At 34.9% G+C, this 27,789-nt stretch overlaps 1 protein-coding gene across 1 annotated transcript; it reads right to left on the bottom strand.

Annotated features, from left to right (window-relative positions):
• Window positions 1–70: 70 nt before the first annotated feature.
• RabX5 (RAS oncogene family member RabX5) lies at window positions 71–27,655 on the bottom strand. Its single transcript, XM_067125408.1, is given in 11 exon segments — window positions 71–11,509; window positions 12,551–12,749; window positions 13,125–13,258; window positions 13,480–13,544; window positions 16,820–16,921; window positions 20,117–20,135; window positions 20,138–20,170; window positions 20,173–20,238; window positions 22,117–22,224; window positions 23,615–23,702; window positions 27,528–27,655. Coding segments are annotated over 9 exon segments (798 nt in total). The 5' UTR covers window positions 22,220–22,224; window positions 23,615–23,702; window positions 27,528–27,655; the 3' UTR covers window positions 71–11,432.
• Window positions 27,656–27,789: the final 134 nt, after the last annotated feature.

Here is a 27,789-nt window from a genome sequence, read left to right as displayed (position 1 = left end):
GTAACTAATCATGCTTAAGCCTTAGAATATGGCTGACAATTCATGAACACTCAGGAAAATAACACATCTCTCATATCAAGCTAGTATAATCTCTTGCTAATTACAATGATACATCTATAAGGGCTATCTGATCCAAGATGAAGTAGAAAAATAATATCAAGAGGCTGACAATGGACGGTATAGAAAGAGGCAGTAGGAGGCATTTGTTATTAGATCCAAGATGAAAAATAGAAAAATATAAAGCCGCAGATAATGGACGGTATAGAAACAGGCAGGAGGAGGCAAATGCAGCATTTAAGTAGAATATAGTATAAATATTCTCAAAGCTAACTGAATCAATCTAGTATTATTTTTCTTATAATACAAGTTGTGATTCAAAGACAAAACAGTAAGCCACAATGATCTCAAGAATTAGAAGTAAAACAGAAAGGTTGAACTCATAACTAAAAATTCAACACTGTAAAATATAGGAATCTTCAGCACCTGTTTTACAGTTTCTGACTCCCATTCATACTAGATCCGTTTACAATGAGAAACTCTTCGGCCAATGTACATAATTACTGATGACCAATCACTCACTATCATTTTTCCTCTATGACTTTGGACATAGGGATTCTACTTCAAGGCCAATGTGATGATAAATGCTAATAAGCCCTAAATATACAGGGTAAAAATATTGAGCTTCAAAAAAAGAAAACTGCACTTTTAAATGCCTTCTGTGCTTCAAACTAAAGTAAATCACTTAGAGATCACAATTTTTTAAAGTAAATTGTATTTTTCATAACTATAAAAACCTGAGGTACTTTACACTAGGAATTGCCTCGCTGAAAGTAATTCTTAGTGTAAAGGACCGATGGTCTGCATATAGTGACGGAACAAATGACTAAGTTAGGGTTACAAATATGCAGCGTCACTACAAATCATATACAATGCATAACAAACACATGGGCAAATAAACCAAAACTCTGGTTATTTAGGAGTTACAGGCTTCTTGAGGTCTCATGAAAGAAATCCTAAAGGTACAAATACTGTATGATAAAACAAAGATTACTGTAATTGTTGAAAATGATCTGAAAGGCAATTCATGAGATATCTAATACATTTCATAAGTCATTTCTTCACAATGCACAATCATAGTCAAGTCAAATCTCATATCAGTCATTAGCAAAATCTTTCAAGTAAACCATTCACACTGAAGGATTAAAGACTAAATGAACATATACCACATAACACACTGAGTACTGAAGAGTGAGAAAATTTTAAGTACTATTCTGTAATTTTTATAACCTTTTATAGCAAAAAACAAAGTACACATACTAATCAGAAATCCTGCAGGGTTTTGTAAAATATTTCATTTGCAGATAAAATGCCAGAAAATCATTTAAATCACTACTATAGCAAAGTATAAGTAAAGTATAAGTTCCTTATTAAAGAAAAAACTTTCATTTCCACCTGTGACTCAAATGTACTCTTCTTCCATTAAGCTTGATCACGCCATTAAAGAATTCTCTTTTTTTTAAGGCATGGCATTAAGACAGGAGATATCCTGAGAGATTTTTTTTATTAATTCAAGAGGAGATTCATTTCCTCTAAACCCTGTCCCACAGTTAAGTTCTATCATTTATACTGAGCTATGAAACTATCTTGCGCTCAAAATCATTTTTCCCTCAATTTATGATAAAAAAGGAGGATTTATATGTAGTATACCAAATAATTCAATATACTAAAAGACTTCATTAATCCTTTAGCTAACAAAAGTTTTTTCATTATATTCCAAGATCTTTACAAACTGCCAAATTCCCCATAAGATTTCCATGGTTATTTCAAGAGCAAATACAGCATTTAAGAATTAACCTGAATAACTATGTAAGTTTTGGGTATGTCAGTAATGACAATATTTAAGTAGGCAGTCCCCGGTTAACAGAGAGGTTCTGTTCCCAGCCGAGCATAGATAACCGAAAATCGCCACTAACAACCCGCTTAACAGCGCATAATAGCACTAATGACCAGCTTAATGGCGCCGTTAACTGGGTATTGCTGCCACTAAGCGAAATCGGTGCCAAAAATCCAGTTAACGGCTTCGCTAGACAAGTGCCGTAAAACTGGATCGCCATTAACCAATGCTGCTGGTAAGTGAGGATTGCCCACAAACAAAAACAGCATCATAAATAACAGGCTGACCAAGTAACACCACTGACCACTGGTCAAAACAAATAAGTCTGATCAAATTATTTACAGTATAGAGGTACTGTACATACTATCTACTGTATATTTTGCACAAAAAAAAAAAAACTCTAGTATTCAACCTTATGATGAACAGGAAATAATACTTCATTCTTGATTCCATTTGAAGACAGTTAAAGACTTTTGAGAGATTGTCAGATTACAGTACAAGATATCTAGAATACTGTACATTCTAATTACATTCACATTAAGAGCTTGCACCAGACTTAACTATATCATCATAAAAGCTTCATAAGAGAAGAACAATAGGAAGTTTTACCATTAGCTATGGAAGGCTTTGCTACCACTAGGCACACTTCATAAAAATCTACATCATTATATTTGTTAGAATAGTCTACAAAGTTAAACTCAAGCACTGTGGCAAGTGTAATGATGACTGCAATACCTTCTAGATATAGAGCTGGAAAAGTAGTAAAGTACAATAGACACAAGGCAGTGGACAGAATTAATTTTAAGTCAAATCCCATAAGGGGAAAATCTTACATAAAATAACCTAGGCAACTGAACCATACAAAGAGCACAGACTGAATTCTAGCACTAATTAAACTTGAGGTGCATGATACAAATTTAAAGCACCATAAAAGGAAATAATGTATTCCTTGCTCCTCTACATTTGACAGTGATTACAGATTCTAAAATAACTATATGACTTGCCATGAACCACTACACCACAGACATGAAATGACATAAAACAAGGCTGGCAAAGAATTATATACTCAAAAACGACTTAAAACAAGGCTGGCAAAGAATTATATACTCAAAAATGACATAAAACAAGGCTGGCAAAGAATTATATACTCATTTTTGACATAAAACAAGGCTGGCAAAGAATTATATACTCAAAAATGACATAAAACAAGGCTGGCAAAGAATTATATACTCAAAAATAAACCACAACAATGTGAAAAAGTACTATGAAGAAAACGACTAAACATACTGAATATTTTTAGAAAAATAACTTGATCATGCAGCATACATTCAGTGTTTTGAAATTAATATGAAATACATGCCCAAGAACACATGTGGAGTACTATACCAACACAGTTTTTTTTCCCCTCAAGAGCTAGAGAATTCATGCTTTCATAAACCTTAAAACCAGCAACAGCCTCTTTAGTGATCAGCAGCACCTAATACAATCACTTTCGATAAGGTCATGATATCTAGTTTTAACCTTATAAATATAATTCAATCCATCACAAGAATAAGTAACTATGCAACTTTCATATGAAAATTGACACTATGAACTGTGATTAGGAAAAATAAAGTAAAAACTATTTATTTCCAAAACATCCCTTTTTCAAAAACACTGAAGTGAAAGTTTAGTATTTAAAATTTCTACTATACCTATGTGAAAAAAGTACAAAAACCCTATGCAAATTATCACACAATTACCATGCAGTGTAGCCTCAGCAAGTTCAAGAACTAAACCTTCAGGTAAGAGCAGTCTGTCCTTTCTTCCCAATTACCTATGCTGTATTTCAACAATGTATGATTCAAAGGAACTTTGTATGACAAAAGAACCCTTAAGACATATAATTACTGTAATATAATGACATAAAACAACCTTTGGGACATTTAATTACAGCTCAGAAAATAGAAAATAATAAAGGTAAAAAGTATTCTACACAATTCAAATAACTACTAGGTCCAAGCAGGATCCCTGAAAGAGATTTATGATGAAAAAAATCTTAATCACACAGCAGGATAGGCCTGCAAAAGACAAGCAAGGAGGTCTGCACAAAAACACAACCAAGATACATAATTCTCTTTGTTGCTAAGTCATTAACATAGGATTCAATTCCAAAACCTTGTTGGAAAACTTTTATGCACTGAATGGTTACAAAACTGCTGAAGTTACCAAACTGGTGCTTCAATGCGCAACATACGCAAAAATCCATGGCTTTCTTGCTTACTCCTCATAACTCTTGGAGAAGTAGCGTAAGTGAAACTTGGGTGGCAGTGCATTTTTAACCAAACAGGTTACACAAATGCAGAAGTGTGTAGTCAAAATACTGAATGAAAAAGTTGCTGGACAACTTACATTATTTATTTTTTATCAGAGAGCAGGCTGCTGTTGCAGATGAGGGTGATACAGAAAACAGCATCAAGAGTAATTCCCAACAAATGATTCATGAGAGGAGGCAATATTGCAGTGCTATGAATGTTATTTGGAGTAAATTTTATTAAAATGGGACAAAATAACCTATGAGAGGGGTGGAAGGCACTTCAGGCCTTATAAAGAAACCGAAGAACCAAAGAAGTGAAGTGGAGGAGAGAAAAACTGGGAGAATAAGGGGCAACTAGAAGAACTGTATAAAGGGCGCCTAGAGAAACTATCAATAAAGTTTAATCAACATTACCTGCAAGACCCCAAGAGTATGCTGCATACGGACTTCTTTACCACCTCATGATAGACCCAATAGAGAGAGAGAGAGATAGAGTAGTAATCATGAAAAAATGCATTATATTTTACTGAGGGGTCCCAATCAGTTTTAAATTTATAACTATCTGAATCCCTTACTATTTATTATAATGGTGCATTAGTTGAAATGTGATAGCAAGAAAAATGCAGATGGTACTGTGGTGGGGTCTGCAAAGACTAAATCAAGTACAGGCAGTCCCCAGTTATCGGCGGGGTTCTGTTCTGAGATGTGATAACCGAAAATCGCCACTAACCGAAAATTGGCGATTTTTGGTGCCTTTTCAGTGATTTTCAAGGCTTATCAGTGCCGAAAAGCACCGATTTTCAGTTATGAGCGCCTCTGTTAGGTATGTATCGGCGCCAATTCCTAATTATTGGTGCTGATAAACTGAAATCAGCAATTTTCGGTGCCAAAAATTGTCGATTCTTGTCGCTAGACAAGTGCCATAAAACCGGATCGCCATTAACTGAGCCAGCCGTTAACCAGGGATTGCCTGTATTATGAAATAATTATAGCCAGAGCTTCATTCTCATAAAGTTAGCTTTATAATCATTAGATAAAGTACTGCTTGAAAATATTTAAACACCCATCTACTCAAAATTCAATGCCTTCCAATGCTCTGTCTAATAAGCTCCCTTTGTATGTTCCTTCCAATTGGGTTACCCATGAAGTACAAAACATAAATTTAAAAGAAACTTTGCACATACTTCAGTTTAAGACAATTTTGAAAAATATTGTCTTAATAATAAGCTTTATCAATTACATTTTGATTTTAACTTGTATATACTGCATACACTTACAATAATAAGTTCCATTCTTTCTTACTTTGAATAAAAAAATTTAAAAATTTCTAAGCAGAAGTGTTAAAAATGATTGAATCTTTGATAATTATTTTTACTGGTGAAACAATTTATGACTATAGAAAAATGGTAAACATGGTGGCTTTCCTCTCTTTACCTAAATTATTTAGAGTAGGCATGACACCATCTGTATTTGTTTCTTAAAATGAAGTGGACAAGATAGTGCTTCTTAATTTCAGGGATGGTTAACAATTTGACAGATACTGTGTGGAAGTTGCAAATCTATCATTTGACTAGTATGAAAAGTCCTTCAAAATAATCATTAACAAAACGCTGGTCGTTCGGCATTACTCAACACTCCTTAAATCACTGTACACGTGCAAGTTTATCCTCTTTTTAAAAGATAAGACTACAAGCGCACTTTCTCCCCACAAAGATATGGGTTAGGGTTGCCATGTCACTTTCTGTCTTTCACCATAAACTTATATGATCCTCAAAAAACAAGAACGATAATTATCACTGAAAGCAAAGTGCTGGATAAACTTCTTTAAACAAAAAGAAATGTATTCCAGCAGGAAAAGTCCTTGGGGATAAAATCATCATAATCATAGGAAATCCGAGGCTTACAACAGACCCAGTTTTTCTCTTCCTCAGTTTAGAAAAAATGATTAGTTACAAGAGTTACTCATTACCATAGCTTTCAAGCATTAAGGCAAGTGGAATTCCTCAATCAAAACAAAACTATCCTGTTAGTATTTGCTTGAGAGTTTACCATGATAGTACAGTATTTGAAACTGTACTTTAACACCAACATTTAAGCAGCTCTATATGATCACTGAAAAAATGTAAAAAAATATTCCTGGTAATGTCTGTAGCAAAAAGAAAACTATCCATTTGCAAATTCAGTAATAATCATGACTAGTATAAAAATATCTAAAAACTGAAATAGTCCATATAAAAATATAAAACTGAGATAATGCCAAAAAACTAAGGTAAAAGCTGATAAACGAGAGCATGCAGTTAACCAAAGAACTGAATGCTACAAAATACAATCATGCCAAGTGAAAAATCAACACTGAATCATGATATACTAGTTTAGAATATCATAATGCAGTCAAATTTAGATAATTCTATCACAACATGAATCTGAGGCCTACATTCTTTTTCCTACCACTTTAGTAGATCTGGATGTTTATAAACCAAATAAACATTAACCTACACAATGAAATGGTCTGACATGTTCATTGTTGATAAAGTTAAGATATAAATATTTATACTACTGGGAAACAGTCCTTATAAACTGCAATATCCCATCAACTCAAAGGTACAAAAGCACTACTACTTACAAGACTACAAAATAAAGATTCTACAAAACTTCATACAACTATCAACAAATAATGTTCTCATCAAACCAAAATAACATTTTTACATGATAATTTTACTTGGAAACTAACATGCTTCACAGATCAGTAAGGTAGCGTTGATTTTAAAGTTTCAGCTTTTACCACGCATGCATTTTTTCATTTTTCTTCATGCCATTTGACAATTATCATCTGCAAGGCCATTATGAGGTACTGTATATACCTTAAAATTCTATTTGATAAATACAACAGAAAATCCTCTTCATTTCAAAATTCAATCTAAATTAGGAAAAAATGGAATCTAAAAAGATTACAAAGAATTCCTCTCAAAATAGACATGGAAAAGAAACAGTTCTCTACAAAATCTACATGGGTTTTCAAGAGATAAATTATCTTAGTAATAAAAGTAAATATTTTTACATAAGCTACTGCTATTCATCTTGTAAATAGCATACATGACAGGCAGCTAACTATTTCAAATTTATTATTCCTTGTAAAGTTAATACTTCCTGTAAACAAAAGGCTATCCATCAAAGTCAAAGTCTTCTACAACAAGATTACAACTTATATCAAAACCACAACCTACTGTAAAACAACCTTTGAGTACAAATGTGATTAAGTATTGAGCAACATAAAGTACCATATTGCACAACCTATTACATACATAAATATAAGGACGAATCTTCTACAGTATTGTAAGTTCCCTCTGTTAATTTTCATCTCACATGACTATGGTTGCCAAACAAGACAATGATACTGATTTGATACTGACCATATTGTTAGTTACATATTCCCGTACAGGGTTTGCAGGGCACTCATATCTTGTTGCTACTTCCATTTTTCCTCAAAATAAATTTTCTGTTTGGTAAACATCTTTTGTTTGAAAGAGTGAATGAAAAAATCAAAATCCAGTCTTAAGTGATATTTTACAACCAGCCCCAAACAAAACTACAAACAGTGGTTTAGGTAACTCTAACTGGTTATCTATTCCATAATTCTAAGGCATTTAAAATGCACATTTTTTGCCATCTAAACAATACTGGGCTAACTGCATGAGTTTCCTGCAGTGTGCTGGATCTTTCATTCAAGGAAAATCTGTACGCTTAAGCAACAGCTTTTCATTCTAGCAGTTTAAAGAGAAAAAATGAAGACATACTGTAGTATTTAAATTGAGGTCATACTGACAAATGACCAGTGGTCAATTGCTAACTTTAACATACCGAACGTAAGTGTTCAGCAAAAAGCTACTCAAATACTGTATGTGGCTCTTAAATGCTCCACTATATGGAATTCCTAAGTGTAGGAGTATTATGACAAGAAAAGGAAAACAAGCAGATATAATCATTATGTTGATTCCCACAATTATTAACTTTGATAAGAAACTGGCTTTGAATCAAACAGAAGTCACCCCTGAGCAGATAAGAAACTGGCTTTGAGTCAAGAAAATTTCCATGGCAACAGAAGTCACACCTGAGCAGATTCTCCCAAAGGTTACTTTCCTGAGGCCACCTACTGAACATACGGGGCAAGTTTCGTAAGGCTCTGTTCAGCACTTATAAAGATCTTGCTATCAAACACATTGGTACAAACAGGTCAAGCTGAATAAGGGAAAGTTGAATAAAGGATGTATCAAATGGATAATGACCGAAATGACCAAAAAAATTCAAGCTGAGACCATACAGTAGAGCCAAAAATGCACTTGAATTTCAAACATTCATCTCACTTATGGTAATAAATCAATGAATACAATGCTGACCCTTTCCAAAAAAAAAAAGAGAGAAAAAAAAAGACATGAATATATACGGTACAATGAAGAAATCAGGTTCTTTCAATAGAATTCTATTTTTCTTTCAAGTACAGTATGTACTTGCAAAACCCATAAAGATATTAAAAACGTATCCTTTAAACTGGTTATACTTAAGTATTTTGTTCTGCTAATTACAAGGATTGCAAAACTGCAATATATACATTGCAACTGCTTGTAATACTATTTTTCATCAGAATTCTCACAAATGACAACTACTGAAAAGGGGAAAAATAAAAATCAAAGCAACCAACAATTAAAACATTCTCTACACAGAGAGTGACCTGCAAAGTGAGTGTATGTAAGGATGGCTTATCTCAAAATACTTAATAATACATGATGAACTTGCAACAAAATGCAGTTATGAGACACTACTATAAGGAAAAATTTTCATTTCAAACCAACACAAATATTTGATTTCATATTTTTAGAAATTCAAAATTGTTGCATGTGTTCTGATTTTATTTCTGTCCTATAGCTGTTGAAAACCTGAAAAACCTAAATAAAAAATTTGATGCACCAAATAAATGCACAAGCCCAAAACCCACTTCAAAGTGGAGCCACAAAAAAACAAAAAGGGGGTTGGTTTACCAGCACAAATCTGCTAGAATGTCAATTTTGAGTCAAATGGAAGTCAGCAACCTATATAGGGGTCTTCAATAAATGAAGCAAAATACCTGTAAGTGACTAGAAGGTTTTTGGTGAAATTTCTATAACTCAACAACTTCATACACCTCCTGTACACATCATACTCCAGTTTTAATCTAAACAGACTATACAATGTGAACATACAACTTACAAGATCAAAAATACAAGTGGTTGAGCATCACTATGGTTAATCCATATTTTCCCTCTGTACAAATTAACTAAACGATCAAAATGTTCCATTACATAAGTAAAACACAAACATGTCCAGTATGAAATACTGAGCTTTCAGGCTGCGTTATCCCTTTAATGCTCTGTAATATCTGTATATGATAAACACAAGAAGTTCTTCCATGTCATCAAATTAGCTTACAAAGGGATAAATAAATTTTTACCTCATTTTACAACTAATAACCTGAGTAAGCACCCAAGTTGCCTTGAAAGTTTTCAAGTTTCTGTAAGCCTCCTTATTCAAATAGTGTACAACCAAGCTGACTTAATGACTAATCTTTTACCAAGAGAGACCTTTTCCCAAGCCTCAACATACTGTTTCAAAAATGCTCCACAAAACAGAGCACATAAGAGGTTACACTTCTGACAGGCCATCACATATCAAAATGGATACAAATAAAAAAACAGCACATTCTTCATGTATAAGTTTTAAATATAACTGGCCTTTTAAGTAGCATCAGTACCTTACAATTTACCTCCTAAGTAATTTTTTTGATATGCACGAGTTGTTTTATTACAGTATTACCTTTCTTATTGCATTTTCAAAGTTTATTCTTAAAAATTTATTTATACAGTACTGTAATTCTTTGAAAGTAACTATGGATGCAAGGCGAATAAGGTGTAAGTCAGGAACATTCTGTAAACACCTCAAAATAAATCTCTTTACCAAAGACCAGTGGTTGCTTCTTCCTCCGTACCTCTCAAAGCTGTAAAAGCATATTCTGGGTACCCTGCATCTTTGAAAGTCCCCCACCCTGGGTTGTGGACCTCCCAATTATGACTAGATCTGAAATCTTCTTTATCTTGTCCATTTTTCTTTAAGTGGACAGTACTAACCATGTTACCCATCACAACACCCCATACACAAAAATATACAGTATATTTAAATCAGAGGGACAGTAACTAACTTTCTATGTCATCACAGACTCCAATTCCATTAACAACCAGTCCCCTCTCAGTACCACAGAATACCTAAATTATGCAGCCTATAATACAAAGTTACACAACAACCAATAACCCCATGCAGCTCTTTTCAGTTTAAAACTTTCATTGCCCATCCAGTATACTTCCTCAGATTTAACAAAATGTCTATAAAAAAATACCCTATCAAGAGGAGTATACGGTACATATACTACAATTACCTTTGAAGTTAATTATTTTCCTGTGAAAAAACTTAACTCTTACAAATACTTATAAACAAATACTTATCAAAATAAGATACAGTTCATATCCCTAAAAAAATGAAATTATAAAAATACAAGATAATCATACCTGCCCGCATCTTGGCAAACAAATAGCACCAAAATACTTTTATAAGGTCATGTTCTCTGGTGATACCTACAGTTTTATTATATTTATGAAAAAATAACACTATGAAGCTGTTCTAGTACTTTTGCCTGGCAATATATCTTTGGAATAAGGAAAAATATAACTGCTATAAGATTATACTATAAGCACCCATTTTAACAGCTATTCAGTTAAGCATTATAACTGATGTTATTGTGCGCAAATTTATCTAAAGTAGACCTGCTGATATTTTACTCAAATGCAGTGAGCAGACACTAACCTGCATTTCTTCAACTCCAGTTTAAAAACTCAAATACTGTACTGTTCAGAAGTGCTGTTGGTCATGTGACAGGAAACTTAAGCAGGTCATATGACAAAGTCAAGATATGTTAAGGAAGAACTTGCTTCTCAACAAAGCATACGTTGTGCTTTCTTCATTGTGTACATGTAATAAGCACCAGCATGGGAAGCAATAATCCTATTTAAAAACCACAATTCAATAAAATGCCACAGATTCAAGAAAATTATTACTCACCCTGACCCTGAGTATAAAATAGGAGTTGCACAATTTATAAGGGCAATCAAAAACAAGAATTTTAAGCACTGAAAGCATCAGGCTCTTTGACTAGTACCAAGATCAACCTTTGTTGCAATGGCCCGGTGAACATTTGGGCTTCTTGCTAACATCAGAACTGTCCAGTTTTTCACCAATTTCTGAAAGGAGAAAATATAGTATACAATATGCTGTACCAACAGTGATTGGTGATTTTAATTTCTTCTTAAAATCTAATCAAATAAAAAAAAATTATACTTATTGAAGAATATTTGATTACTGTAAATTTCATATTTTCATGAAGTATCTCATCTCAAGAGTTTCATGGAATTCGACAAATTGGGTTCCAAGGAATACATAATTTACAGTAATGTTTGGGGGGGACCATTTTACTAAGGATAGTCAATTCATCATGTTTAAGCATCCAAACAAAATGGTACAACTGTGAACAACTTTAGGACACAAAGCTCAAAGCAGTGTTCTTGAGGCAATAGTGTTCAAGTTCTATATTTGCTCATCTAGTAAGAAAATATTTTTCTTCAAATTTTTCGTTGTTTCCTATAACAATAATTCTATGTTATATTCCTCTCTAACAAGGAAAACACCTTTCATTAAAATAAGTGTTAGAAAAATCATAATTAACCACTATAAAGAGGAAAATGATTTACATCTGGGAAAAATAGTTTTAGTCATAATTCCTAAGCTATTTAGGGCAGGCCACAAGAAATTGGTCTTAAGACAATTAAACTTTATGAACAAAATTTCAAAACCACCAATTAAACCTTATGAAGAACAAAATTTCAAAACCATACCTAATAGATAAAATACTGTAATCTGAATACATAATGCATTTTTATATAAATTCCTTCCTTCAAAATTCATCAGTTAGATCTTAAAGACAAAAAATAAGCCAGCTCAGGTCAAAGGTGGCTCATATGCCTACCTGTTAGGCATTTGTTTTTTTTCAAGTCAGCAGACAGTTACAGCACACTTTGAACTAAGTACAGTACTCCTATCTATGCGAGTGTAGGTTTTTATTCCCGTCGGAACAAGTAACATTTTCATACAAACTGTTAATCATAAATAGCCTCATTCTCTGCAACTTCCTTCCAGCCGCCACACAAATTTCCTGAATGCAACAAAACAAAGAACCTAGGGCACATGCCCAAACTACAAGCTGCTATTGTTTTCCGGATACTTACTGACTGTGTCAGAGGGCTTATTCTCGTCAGCTCCCTCGACCTCCTCAAGGACAGCTTGATTGAAAGTGAGGGATGCTACACGTAAAAAGAGTGCATCAACATTGTCTCCTGTCTTTGATGACACAGCCCAATACTCTGCCCCAAGCCCATGTGCTACTCTCCTGGCTTGTGCCTCGATTTGATTATATGCCCCCTCACTCTGAAAGAATTTTAGTAATTATCTTGGGAAAAATTAACATTTAAAGCTACAAACCTCAAACTCTCAGTCTGTAAATCATGAGATCCATTCTAAGATGAGCAAAAACCTTAAGAAGCTAAATGTATTTCTTTTTTGTCAAAATAAAAACAACATATCACATTTCTCTGTCAAGTATTGAGACTATTTTATTGTATCTATGGGCATGGATTTAAAAGTCTATTCAAACCACAGACAAGAATCCTTAAAAATAACACCATCAGTGTTTTATGACAGTTTCAAGATGAAAAACTGGCATGCTTAAATGATAGACTCATGATCTGAAAGAAGTAATTTCAATTAAAACATACATTACTTTAACAAAGTATTTCTACTAACCATTAGGTCACGCTTTGTACCAACAAGAAAGACAAGAGGATTGGTATTACGATTTGCCTCCTTGGCTTCTTCCAACCACTGAGCTGTGTGGGCTAATGACACTATGTTAGTGACATCAAACACGACCATCACCGCTGTTGACAAGGATGCATAATTTTCATATTATAATGTGATGCAACTAAAACCCTAGAAAAGGGGCATATGACTCAATAAATAAAGCAGGGTAATACTATATTGGTATACTATATTAAATGTGCTGCCCCAAGTTTCTTTTTTAATATCCAGTCCCTACTTTATACAGAGTACTTTCTTAAAACACCATACTTCAACATCAGCAATCCTTAAGTTTGCTTACCATTAGCCCCTCTGTAATAGGAAGCAGCTATACACTTGAATCTCTCTTGTCCAGCAGTATCCCAACTGAAAATATAAATATACCTACAATATAAACAAACCCAAAATATCTAAATATACAAAAGGTTCTTATGGTATGACATACTAAATTTCAAATAAACAGCCATCTGTAGCAAATGACAAGGAGAGTATCATTTCTGAACTTGGAAAATAAAATGTACAGTACTGTGCAATGAACAGCTTTCTGAAGTTTATTTTTTGTGATCTATTTGTTATCACAAAGATTCACTAAGTAAAAATACATCGAAGTAAACTTCACATCTAAGTAAAAAGTAATATGAAAATTAAAGATAAAAATCTGATCTAATCAACCTTCAAGTTGTGTGTGCAACTTTACACACATAACACACATGTACACATGCAGTGGATATAAAACCCATATACAAAACTTCTAAAAGCTAACACAAGTTAGAACATGTTGTCAAGGCAAGGCATATGGTAAGCATGGCCTTCATGATTAAAATTAAGGTAGTTGTGGCTACACAAGTCAGTACACACTAACAAAATAAAACTCACTTAAACATTCTTATACGCACTTAACTGAATGCTTCCAGGATGTAATAAGATTCAAATTTAAAAGGTTACCTCTTGACCAAATACTGTATATATACTATAGCAAAAATCAACGACGCAAACCAGTATACTGTATAAAAATAGCATCTTGTTATGGACAAGGAACAAGAAAGTTTTTCCACTAAATTTTAATGTTACTCTCCATGATAAATAGCAAATAAAAAACATGCAGCACATTTTAGCAACCAACAATTATGAAGAGTACAATAATATGGGACACCTTTTAACTTGACACTGGTCTTGTATTGTTCACATTTTGGTAGCCTTTGAAGTATCTTAAGTAAAATCCTGATCATGTGGCTTTTAGATCACACATTTTAGCTAATTGTTTTTCATAAACTATTGTCTAAGACTTACCTTACTTTATACATGGATAACTGGTATTACTGCATGCTTTACAAGGTACACTGCAAGCAGACCAGTGTTCGAGTTCTAAGCATCATTCTTTTGTTTCACCTACACTGCATTCTACTTTAAGTTTCCTGCATTACTTTTTTTCTGTTGTTGTAATCCTCCCACCCAACATTCTTACCACCCTTAATATAAGTGTGGATGGTGAACTACAATGCAGAGGAAATATTGCTGCACACTTAACTAAACAAGCACCTACTCCATCAAGGGACCCCTGTATATTAGAAGTCCTATTAGCTACCTTACAGGTCAGCATTTACCCTCAAAACATTTAAGCTTTACAAAAGTTTATTTTGAAGTAATCTATGCAACAATAATTTTTAAAACTATAAAAAGTCAGCAAGTTTGCTAATACCAGACTTTAACAAATACCTGTAGCATACACCAGTATTTTCACAAACATCAGATCGAGTGGTAAAACCTTAGAGAAAAAAGCATTCTAAACTACATACTGCAGGACATAAATGACAAAGCTCCTTTCACACCATATGGTCTTTAAAGACATGGCAAGTACTTTTTTTGGAAGTAAAATCCTTTTAAAATAGTACCACCTACAATCTTTGAAGCATGGAAATCTTGTACAATATATTTATGAGAATATTCTACAGTACACTGATATCTGTGCCCTGGGCAAAGTTAGCGTGACAGTCTATTTTCAAGCACAACTAAACAGCAGGAGGAGAACCATGCCATGCTCAAGGTAATATGTCCACACTCATGAGGAAGGCTGGAATAAACTCCCAGATGACTAGGTACTTATGTTATTTTAGGATCCAAGACAAATGGTAAACATGCTTATAATAAAGGCAAACAGTTCCTCATGAAATTTGGCAATTTCCTTGCTAAAATAACACTTCTCTGAAGTGGCTTAATACACCCAACATGTTACTGAAAGGAGAATTTATTAAGAAAAAGGGCATGCCAGTTCCATAAAATAAGCAACAGTTCTTCATAATATGGTATTAATCTGTGAAAAAGTAGCAGCTGTATTTCAGCACAAGCTTGGTCCTCTTTCTACAGGTTCATTGAAAAAATAAAAAAAATATAAAATTTCTAGAAAAATAGAAAAATAGAACTCAATAATAATAATAATAATAATAATAATAATAATAATAATAATAATAATATAATAATAATAATAATAATAATAATATAATAATAATAATAATAATAATAATAATAATAATAATAATAATAATAATACAGTCGACCCCCAGTATGTGCAGGGAATGAGTGCCACTAATCCCTACGAATGGCTAAAATCCGCGAATACTCAAATCTCCTCAAAATATGCATATAACTGCCTACAGGCAGTCCCCAGTTATCAGCAGGGCTCCATTTCTGAGGGTGTGATGATAACCGAAAATGGCCGCCAACCGAAAATTGGTGATTTTCGGCGCTTTTTCGGCAATTTTCGGGGCTTATCGGCACCAAAAAGCGTAGATTTTTGGTTATCAGCGCCTCTGTTAGGTGTGTATCAGCGTCAATACCCAATTATCGGTGCCAATAAGTGGAAATCAGCAATTTTTGGCGCCAAAAATTGCCAATTTTCATCGCTAGACAAGCCCCATAAAACCGGATCGCCATTAACTGAGCCCGCTGTTAACCGGGGACTGCCTGTATTTTGATAGTTCCAAACACCAAAAAATCTCTAAGAATGCTTATACCTGAATATTTTAATAGTTTTATCACAAAAAGTGCATTTTGTCATGAAAATTATATGAAAATACAGTAATTTGTGAATATTTCTCTATGAATAGGTGAATTTTCCGCAAATAATGTGTACTGTATGTATGTTCCATAGAGAAGTCCACGAATAGGTGAGTCAGAGAATCCGGAATCACAAGAGTATGGGTCGACCATAATAATAATAATAATAATAATAATAATAATAATAATAATAATAATAATAATAATAATAATAATAATAATAATATCCCAACACAGCAAAAACATTTAGGTAAATTACACAAATATGCAGGCTTAACAGCATAACAGACAGTGTAGAGGATACTCATGAGAAATGAATGAGAAGAATTCTTGGTGGAAATGAAGAGGCATTTATAGCTACTGGAAAATAAACCAAGAATGTCTACGTGAGATTTTGCAAAAAGTGGGGAAAATTTCTATAAATCCTGTTAACACTAAGGAAGAAAAAGCAACACATGGTGAATTATTTAGAACAACAATAACTTATATCAATGGACACCAGCTAGCTTTGTTGTTGGTATTCTTTATTGCATTAGTTTTAATGAAAATAAGCTGATGAGAGATCCATGCTCATGTTTAGGACTTACATCTGTAAATTGTAGGGTACTCCAAGAATATCAAATCTCTCCACCTCAAAATCAACTCCAATAGTTGCCTTGTAGTTTGAATCAAAGATCTGATGGCAAAATCTGAAATTAAAAAACAAAATCTGAAAATAACACGAGTAATAAGACATTAAAAAATTAAATAACTGAGGCAAAATGTAGTTTGGCAAGTAAGTCAACCCCTAAAAATTTGATGCTAAAATACCATACTTTCAAGTAATTTGTATTTTTCAAAAGTATATGAACTGTAGTTTTCATAAATGGAATATTCAGCACATTTCATGCTTCAGCAGTTACTGACTAAAAAACAAAACAAAAGCCTATCAGTAGGCTCGGTACTGCTCCTACCCGTTGGCCTACCTGGGTCACTGAAGGAATCAGCTAAGCTCACAGGCGTCTCACTGTACAATCAACTGAGATTGGAACAAGAGGGGGTGGCAGTGAGGGGGTTAGTCCTTTATGAAAGCTGTGGTTTTATATACCCACAGAAAATAAAAATTATTTTAAAATTTGTTATTTGTTCCAACAAGGATACAAACCTTTGCTTTCATAAATGAGCCTCACTCCTTATGTGGAAGGCCAATCTACCTTCTTGGTTTAACAGGCAGGAGTGCCCCACAAAGGGCACTCCACACCTTCCCAAACTGCCCGACTCACAGCCCCCAGGGTCAGAGACCTGCTCAGGCTACTCCCACCTCCTCAGGATGGGAGAACTGAGGGCCAGCTAGCAGGTGGCTGTTCACTTCGGCTAATAAGCCCTCTGACAAGGGAAACCAGGGGAGTCTTACAGATTGTCTGACCTCTGACATAGCCTCTAGGATCTTTTTCCATGTAAGAGCAGGAGGGAGGCACTGATGAGGAGCTAGAGGCTGGTTGGCAAGTCAAAGGAACCATCTAATCAGGGCGATCATTTCCTAGGAGCTCTTCTCTTTGGGATTTGACGCCTTGACCTGCACTGTCTCTTCTTGGCTGTCCAAGTCTGGCATGGCTCAATCCCCCTCCACTGCTTTTATGAATGATGCTGTTACATTGGTCACCAATGAAGTGGAGGTGGCCTCCCTGCCCTTAGAGGTGCTGTAGCTCGGCAATGTCTTCAGCTCCTCTGGGTGAGAACTCTACAGGTCCCAGGGTAGAAAAGGGGAGTTGACAAGGGAAGACCTGACCAGAGAAGAGCCATGTTCCAGTTGATGTCACTCCGACTGGGACACCTTTAGCTCCCGAAAAAGACCTCTTCCAGTCACATAGGTTCACTCCACCTGTCGTGCTGCCTCAACAACTGACTCTGCCTTGATGAATGACTGTTCTGCTAATCAGCTCCGTTTCACAGGGTGACTCTCTCCCTTAAGACTTTTAGACTTTCTCCCACTAGGAAAGGATGCACTCCTCCATTGATGTTGCTGTCTGCCGAGGAGGTGCAGGCTGCCAAGCAGCAGCAGCAGCAGTAAAGGATGACAATGAGGCAAAATGCAAATGTTTCGCCCAGCTCTTCCTATGAGAGCGAGAGCATTCCTCCTTTCATCATCTGACTCTACACTGACAGAATCTCTCTCTCTCACACACTCCCACCTCTAGTACTCTGGGGGGGGAGAGGAAGGGGCACAGGCAGGGATGTTGAACACTTCTGAGGCTTAGTGTGATCCCTCCCAGCCCCTTTTACTCACAGATACAGGGTAATGGGAGGGTTGACACTCAAATTTCCCTTCTTGCTGGCTAGTTGCATTAAGGAGAGGGGGCGAAGCTGGGAGAGGTCATGTGGCCACCACGCTGGATTCCCAAACTTTCTCAAAAGCATGGTGAGCACTCCCTTCATGATTTCTGTTGTCATACCTTCTCTTAGGGGAGCAAGAGAAGGTTTCCTGTCATTCCTGAAGCTACTAAAAGGGTGGTGGAAGGAAGAGGATACTGAAGGAGGAAGGAGCCTTCCTTGATGAAGTGTTCCGCCTGCTTCCTTTGACATCTCTCAAAGATTCCACTTGGCAGTCAACCAACCTCCACACTCCCTACATGTAGTCTCTCTTGAGCACTTTTTCACACTTGAAAACACACACAGAATGCAGGTCTACTGCCACTGGTGAAATAGAACTTATTACAAGACATATTTCTTCCTTAACAACAATGGAATTCGGGCTTAAAGAACACACCACACAAAGCTCAAAACTCCACACAAAATGCTCAAAAATTAAACAAACAAAAGACTATTCTGGGTATCAGCACCAAAAAAGTAAAGACTTTGCAAGAACACAGATTCTGGAGTTAACACACGAGGTGAAAATGCTCAATGTACATTAGCACAATGTGCATCTTGACACACAGAAACAACTTTATACAAGAGTGGCTGGGAACACAATGGCTAAGGTGACCAGAGAGGTCAGAGAATTGCCTGAGCCACCCAACAGGCTTTTTATTTTCTAAGTAACAGCCAAAGCACAAGATGCACTGGACTACTCCATTAAGATAATAAGTTTCATATCCCCATAGGAACAAACAAAAAATATATATGGTGTAAAAAAATGAACTCCTCATCTATGCCTTCCCCTTTAACTTTTGGGCCTTTTCGCTAGACACATCCTGCTACTTCTCCATCTTAGTATGTACCCAAACTACCTCAATCTACTTCTTATGGGACGCTGGCAGGTCGTCAAGTTGCTGAGGCTCAACATCATAACCTAAATCTTGGAGGTACATGTATTGCACCACAAACAAGGACCATAACATGGAGAAAGACTTCCTGTTACCACCATCAAGAGACCCAAACAAGTGAAATTTACCAACATACTCTAGAACACTGAAACCTCACAAGACAAGTACCCTCATTGCACTGATGTTACTTGCACTGGCACCAAGGCAATCAGAAAGGTGGAGCAGCATAACCTTTAACAATTACACTGATCAAATAATTCCAGAGCAAACAGGCCAGCCAGTAGCAATGCAGCTCATCACCACGTTGTAGGAAACAGCAAGCAGGAACATATTCCTTGCAACAACATTACCATCTGACAGCCATACATTTCTACCACCTTATCCCTAACCATAATGTAAACTCATTCCAGAATTAAAGGTCAGCTTACTGTATTTTCACATGTTCATTTTTGTAGATTCTCCCAGTAAAAAAACAAACAAATACTCAACTGTGTCCACACCCAATGGAGGTCCTACTGATTAGATTTATTCCTAAAGCGGAGGAAGCATAAAAATTGTGTGAAATAATAACAGACTCTGCTCCTCCAGCCATAACATCATAATAATAGTATAATATCAAATTTTACGCAAATCCTCTACCTGTTGACTAGACAAGTTTTCCTGTAGCTACATCCCCAAGGACTATCATTTTGATATCTTGAGGCCTGCCTGGAGAGTGCGGTTGGAATTAGCTGCATTCCGGACAGCTTCATCAAATTCATCTTGAGGTAGGGCGAAGTTTGCAATGCAAAAGAGAGAGAGAGAGAAAAAAAATCAGTACCTGAACCGATGTCAATGAGGCAAATTAAGAACCCATAAATGATCAAAGTGCAGTGGGAAAAGGCTGACAAGATGGAACTAAATTCTCTTGCTCAAGTCTCTCAGATAAAAAGTAAATGAAAATATGATGGTCCAGATACTTATTTTATCATCACTTAGTATATCTTAACTCGTTAACTAGCACTTAAAATTAAGCCGCTTCAAAGCTACAGTATTAATTTAACCACAGGTGTGTCTGTACAGGTACTGTACTGATATTTATAACTTTAATAAATTAAAGATAGATTCATTCTGACTACGGACATTAAGGGGCAGCACTGCCATAAGGCCCCATTGTAATGTAGGTGGCCATAGCTACCTAATGACTTAAGGATTTGCTTCAAATTTTTACCACTTATTAAACAACTAACACTGAAAATATCTGCATTAGAAAATAAAAAAATTTTACCTCTAATTTTATAAATATTGCATTTAAAAAGTATTTTCATAAATCATGTAAAAAAATTAATTGAATTTGGTTCAGTCTTCTTCAAAGTATGGTCCTTTTTCTTTCTTAAAAGAAGTTTTGAGAAATTGGGGAAGAAATAATTATTGCTTATTTTGCAATAACTATGAAACTATGATAGTTAAGAATGCTGATTTTTGCAGTAAAAGTATTTCTTCATATAAGAAACATCCCCTGAAATTTACAGCAGATGAAAAATGTACTCCCCTGCCTGGTTTCCTCTTGGGTGATTGACATTGTGGCATTTCTCAATGTTTAGACACTTTCCTTTTGTTCTGATTTCTTTTATCTTTTCAATTCTCATAGTGCATTAGTTTACAGTAAATATTTCTCCTATAGTGCATCTTCTTTTGCTCCTATTTTTGACAGAAAAACTTGTACTTATACTCAGAAAATGCACTAAAAAGCCGAGCAGCAGCATGACTCTGAAGTACACCATGGCACTGTGAAGCACCCTAGAGAAATGTTGCCATATACTTAAATATTTCTTTTATTCATGAATAGAATCCTTTATGGATATCCTGGGGAAATAAAAATAATATCCATTCTATTTTTTACCATTTGTCAAACAAAATAAACTGACTTGTAAATGATTTCACATATGATAACATAAATTTCATATACTGTATTGTACTTGAATGGCAATGAGGAAGGTTGCTATTCATTTGCATATGTCTGTATATTTTTGTATATAGCATGCCAATTTAAATATGGTTATTTTACTGTAAATTAAGTCAAGAAATATAAAAAAGTCAAGAAATACAAAACATCACTGTACTGTATCAGTAAATTGTTTGGCGCATTGCACCTGTGGTGCCACTTATACGAGTCTTGAGACGAATGGGACATCTTGAGTGAGTTAATACTCCGTTTTCACATTTTCTTTGACACTTCAATGACTAGAGAAAAGGGATATTTTAGCAGGTGATGCAAGTATATCAATTACTTCCAACTAAATGGAATTAGACAAATTTTTGCAAGTTTTACAACAATTTGCTGCTCACAGTACCATATAAGCCATAAACAAAAGTGTCAATAAATCCATCTCAAATTATTTTAGCAATAACACTTCAGGATATGTTTATTTAGAAATTTTTATCATTCCCTGAAATTCGAAGATCAGCGTGTCCCTTAAGCCATATTTTTATAAAATACTCTACCTAATTAACTGTATGAATAAATTATCAATTTTATTTTTTCCATCTTGCATTCCTTCATAGTTAACTTTACATTGTAGTTTCCAACTACATTTTGTTAATCTAACAAGTGGTCCTGAAAACAGTATTAAAATTACATTAACATATAAACAAAAAACTTCTTACATGTCTTATAAAAGGTGGAGGGAGTGCTGTTACAATGCGATCCTTCTCTGCATGAGTCTGCAACATTTTGTACACTGCAGACCGGCTTAGCTGCATCAGTCCTGCAAAACATAACTTCCAATCACTAATTTTCATGTATTTTAAACTATACAATTCATAACAATATCTTCATCCTCTCAGGAATCCAAGAAACATTATTCATTTTAATAATTGGAAAATGGACCTAATATGAAGAGCTACATAAAGTACTGAACACTTCTAATACATTCTTGGGATAAAATGTTGTACTTAGCTACAACCTATTCAATTTATAGCAATACAATATTCCTTTCAGTACAGCACCAAACATGAACAGCCTAAAAAGAATTTTATGACAAAAGAGTGGGACACACAATAAGTATTCAACCAAATGCAAAAATTGCAGAATTACAGGACATGCATTTTCAGTATTTTAAACATACAATTCATACAACTAATGATTTAAGGGTAACTGCACAAAATATAATAAATGGAGAAAAGGATGAATTAATTGTGATACTGTATTACCCATATCAGAAAATGAAAGCAAAAGCCCTAGTTGACCTGATATACAGAGGATTTTCTTAATCCAGTAGAGAATCTGAATATTTTGCTTAAAAGCTGATATCTTTAATGGTGATATACAGTATATATTACATATGAATTTAAAATCAAAAGTTCATACCATAAACAATTCTAACAGGTATATAGCATCATGTGAGAATATGCTAAAAATACTAATATGTACTATACTCCTTAATTATGGGATCTAAAACTCTTAAGGACTGGGGGAAAATACCAGTTTGATCTATCTTTACCACTCGTGCGCTGTATCTCTGCAATTACCCTAATTTAATTCCTTTTCGTATATTCAAGTGTCGTAGAATGACAAAAACTAACCATACATTCAGCAATTAAGTACCTTACCTCTGAGCCACACTCTTTAAGTTCTTAGAATGAAAGTTAGTTAAAAAAAAATTAATAATAAAAGTGTCATCTTAATTTGGTCCTTGGATATAACCAGCTTCATTACACTAAACCTAGATAGCACAGTATACACAGCCCCACCATGCACAACTAAAACTATTGTAATATGCTCAAAAGTTCACAGTGTATAAATTTCATGCATACAGGACTTTAATTTCAAATAAATGCTCATGTGCATAAAAGGGATTTTGACAAAGGAAAAGTCTATTTCTGAGGGAGGCCCTGCGTCACCCGGTGAAATTAGCAATATCTATACCTACAAATTCGTGCTTAATAGGAATTTCACCGGCTGACACAGGGACGAGCTCAGAAAAAGAATATACATAATGCATTTACCTGATGCTACAAAAATAAGAGAAAAAATGATACTAGTCTCACTTTGAAGCCAATATGATAGCTAATTCTTGTTATACGTTAACTGTATCCTCTAAGTACACAGATTGACTACCAGCTTTAATCAATGCATCCAGTCCTACAAAAACTCACATGTATTAAGAGTAACAGCCAGAAGACAAAAGATGTCAGGAAAGTTGAGCCAATTGCTCGAATGGACAAGTCACACACGTTTACAACACTGTAACATACAGTAATAAGTAGTTAGTTTTTAGCCTAAACATGCATTTTGGCTCTTGATAAGGAGTACAAATAAACAAAACATACAATACTTCATAACATGATTACAAAAGATAAAGTTTTTCATATATAAACTTTACGTACCTAATGCCTATTTATCACTACATAAAAATTTTAATCAAGCACATGAACCATCAAGAACACAGTATTTACCGGTATATGCTTTTTCCCCAAACTTTTAAAGTAGGTACTTTATCTCAGCTATATATGGATATGGTAGCCTTTGGTAAATCTAAAAACTTAAAATTAAAAATATGAATACCTGAAAGCACTGAGAGTTGCACTACAGCAGTTCATGACACTTGAACCAGCATTTCATGTAAAAGGAATGGGTTAACAGATATTTACAACTAAATCATCCTCCCACTAACATAGGAAATATAGTCATCATCATAAGAGGAGTATGATTCACTTCAAAAATTAACGTTTCAAATACAACCATGCCATCCAAAAAATGTTATATATTTAGACACAGCAGAAAATAAGAGAATAATCACTACAGTGGCAGCTAACTTAACCATCTGCATCAAGCGACTGTCCTCTATCTTAAAATAACAAAAACACAGTTCTTCACAACATTATTAAGACTCTAAGACTAAATGAAAGGGTTTCTCTGACACACGGCAAATACAAATCACATCTTACAGGGAACAGGATACACCAATATTTTAGCCGAAAGATTCATGTTCACCTGCAGCCCTAGGATCCCGAAGGTGACGATGCGGGTCACTGCTCCTACGAAGTGCCATACTCTACTTCACCAATAAAGGTGAAACCAAATCTGCTATTTGTCTTGAATACTGAAACTTGAAGTTTGGAAGTCATGGGAAAAAATCACTAAGGCACAAAGTTAACTACTTTAATTGGTTACTAAGAAAGCAACGAATACCCATTCACTGCACTCCCTATTGCCTGAGATATCCAACATCCTGTATACAATTCCAGGAGATGGTTAAAACTTTATAATAAAGAAATGCACTAAATAAATCTGAAGCCAAATTTTTAAAATTCACTACTGTACAGTACAGGGTATTTCTAAACAGTAAAGGAAATAAATCAGTGGGATAATAAATGTCATGGCTTTTTGCTTATAGTTTACTATACTATTTGCCAGTTTTTAATTTCAAATATAAAACAATGTAGCAGCTGCAAAGGCTATTTGGAATAAAATTCTGTACTGGATAAAGCAAGTTTGAATAAGCTTACATTAACCTTTTTGGGTAGGCTATCCCACAAACCCCAGACTTGGAGACAAAACTTGACTGGAAACCAAAAACTGGTTAAAGAACATGAAGATTAAAATTTCAGCCAGACAATAAATCATGCAATGTAAATTCACATCACAAGGTAATGACAGAATTTATGTACCAGAAATAAAGTATCTGGTGGACTGTATTGACATTACCTATGACAACCCACCCCAACATAATGTAAGCTGAACATGCTTTCTCACCTTTCTATCTATTTGGGGTTTCATCTCGCTGACCCCTACCAACTGTTACGGCAACAACAAGCCCCACAAAACATATTCACCCCTAATGTTTTAAAACAAATTCTGAGAGAGCTTGGCTATGGCTACAGTTACATGATCAAAACCTAACACTGTAAAGCTTTAGTTACATAGGTTATGTGATAAATCTCACACTTGTACAATGATTACCCTTCTAATGGAACAAAAAACCTCTCACTTGTACCATGATTACCCTTATGATGGAACAAAAACCCTCATTACATAATCTGCATAATGTTTTCCTGTTAATGACTTTGAAAACAAAACCATTTGTTATATGGCAGTATGGAAGGACCAATTAATCCAACAAGCAAATGTTAATGTGGTATTGGTGTAACTATGTCTCATTTCATCAGACTCTATACAAGTATTATCTTCATTTTACAAATATACAGTAATGACTAACTTCCAGAAGAAATAAAATACTAATTGACTTGCTAGTAGCCCACCTTTTCACTGCCGCAACCAACAACGTTTCACAGATGTTAATGATAAAAGTTCATTGTAGCACACTAACTTCCTATCAGTGAAGTCATAGGCATTTTGAAAAACAGATAAAGGAAATGCTTAATATTCAGAATTTTGGCAGCCTCCATAATGGACAAAACATTTTCAAAATGGATTGCTCAGAAAATAAGCCTGTAAATTCCATTAAGTTAATAAGCCTGATCTTGCCAAGCCCTAAACAAAATCTTATCAATAACAATGATATATCATTCATGTTTCCCTCTAATTTATCATAATTATGACAGTTACTATCTACAAATGAGGAGAGGCATTTTCAAACATTTTTCTGGCTAAACCAATCACATGATTTTCATGTTTCTTCAGGTAGTTTGTAAGAGTTTCTTAGAAAATTAGCTTGATTTCAATGGAACCACCATATACAGTATAGGCTAATTGATGTCTCTTAACTGTGCATCACTAGCTGATATTTTAAGAATTCTATCAAACATATGTTATAAGATTTCAGTAGTGTCACAAGTGTTGAGATGCCTCTTTTCATTTAAAAGTCATATTCAGAGGAGTACAGGCACTGAAAACAGAGAATAGCCTAGGCTATTCAGGAAGTGACAGAGAATAGCCTAGGCTATTCAGGAAGTGATTTTAAACATGCGATACACTTTTTCTGATGCCATTTGATAAACTTGACACTCATTTCCATCAAAATCTTTGGTTAACTCATTACATGGCCCTTACGTCTAACAACAACAAGGACCCACAGTAAGAAACAACCTTGTCTAACAATAATAAGGGCCCATGGTAAGAAACAACCTTATGTCTAACAACAATAAGGGCCCCCAGTAAGAAACAAGAATACCAGTGTCTTAGGCCTTACAGTCAGGTTAAACTGTCAGGGATCAGGGGCTGGCCACTCCTTTTGGGGATACTGTATTACCAAGGCATGTTACCAAAAACTTCTAATGGGCTATATGACCACCTAGTTAAGGTGATGAGGAGGTTAAGCCACCACTCGAGTCTGGTAGGGCGTGGCATTCTATGATAGGTTAGGTTAATCTTCGTATTCCACTCTGTAATTTAATGGATCCTATGTGAGGTTAGGCTGGAGTCTAGGGGTAGCCAACCTTCCTCCCCTGTCAGTTACAGCATAATGACCCAGGTAAGGTTAAGGTGCACCTAAAACTGAAGACCACTACAGTGGCCTGGTTCAGGCCAGTCGCTTGCCGGAATATTTACCACCTTTTGTTTATAATTTTGTGAATACTTACGCCATTTATTTATATATAATTATCTTCTTTTACTTAAGCTTTTACGTTCATCCAGCCCATTTTGCAATTAAACTAGTAGCCTAATTACCAAACAACAGGGGCGTGGTAGTACTCTTCAGTATTATCAAGGTGCATCCCTGTTTTTCACTAATTTCAGTTTCATCTTTCGAATAATGATGCTCTATGGCCTAGCAAGCTTGGTTAGCCTGGGATATGACTAGCTAGCGTAGGTATTGTTCCCATGGTTACCTTGGAAAGGTAGGCTTAATTAGTGCGAACTAGCCTACAAAATTAGAGGAGTAAAATCTTAAAAGGCAGGCGGAAACCAAAATAATATTAAATTGGTTGGTTACGATACGTACGTAACTTGCCTAACCGCTGTCTACCATAGGCTTACGGAACCCTACACCTGACGAAAGGTAATTAACCTATCCATAAAATAATTTCCGTAAAAATACATCCATTGGCATTTGTTCTGTGGCATAAATTAAAACTATTAACTACCGTAATACTTAAAAATCCTTACGGTCGACAAACTCAAAGAGGCATCGTGGGCAGCGTGTACATCGACGGCTGTTTGACAGGTGCTTGACAGATACCGGCTGTTGTTTGTTTACCAACTAAACTTGGCCAAACATTCCCGACGAAAGATCACCTATTGTAATGTTTTAAATTTTAGATGTATTGAAAAATAGCTTTATAAACGGTATTATTTCTATTTTTCATGTGTTTTAAAGTTGAAAAAATTTATTAGAGTTTATAAAGTAGGATTTATGAAATGGTCCCGG

This window comes from Macrobrachium rosenbergii, chromosome 23 (assembly GCF_040412425.1).
Source record: "Macrobrachium rosenbergii isolate ZJJX-2024 chromosome 23, ASM4041242v1, whole genome shotgun sequence".
NCBI classification, from domain to species: Eukaryota; Metazoa; Arthropoda; class Malacostraca; order Decapoda; family Palaemonidae; genus Macrobrachium; species Macrobrachium rosenbergii.
The sequence above is the reverse complement of the archived record's forward strand: the minus strand, read 5'-3'. Positions and strand labels throughout refer to the sequence as shown.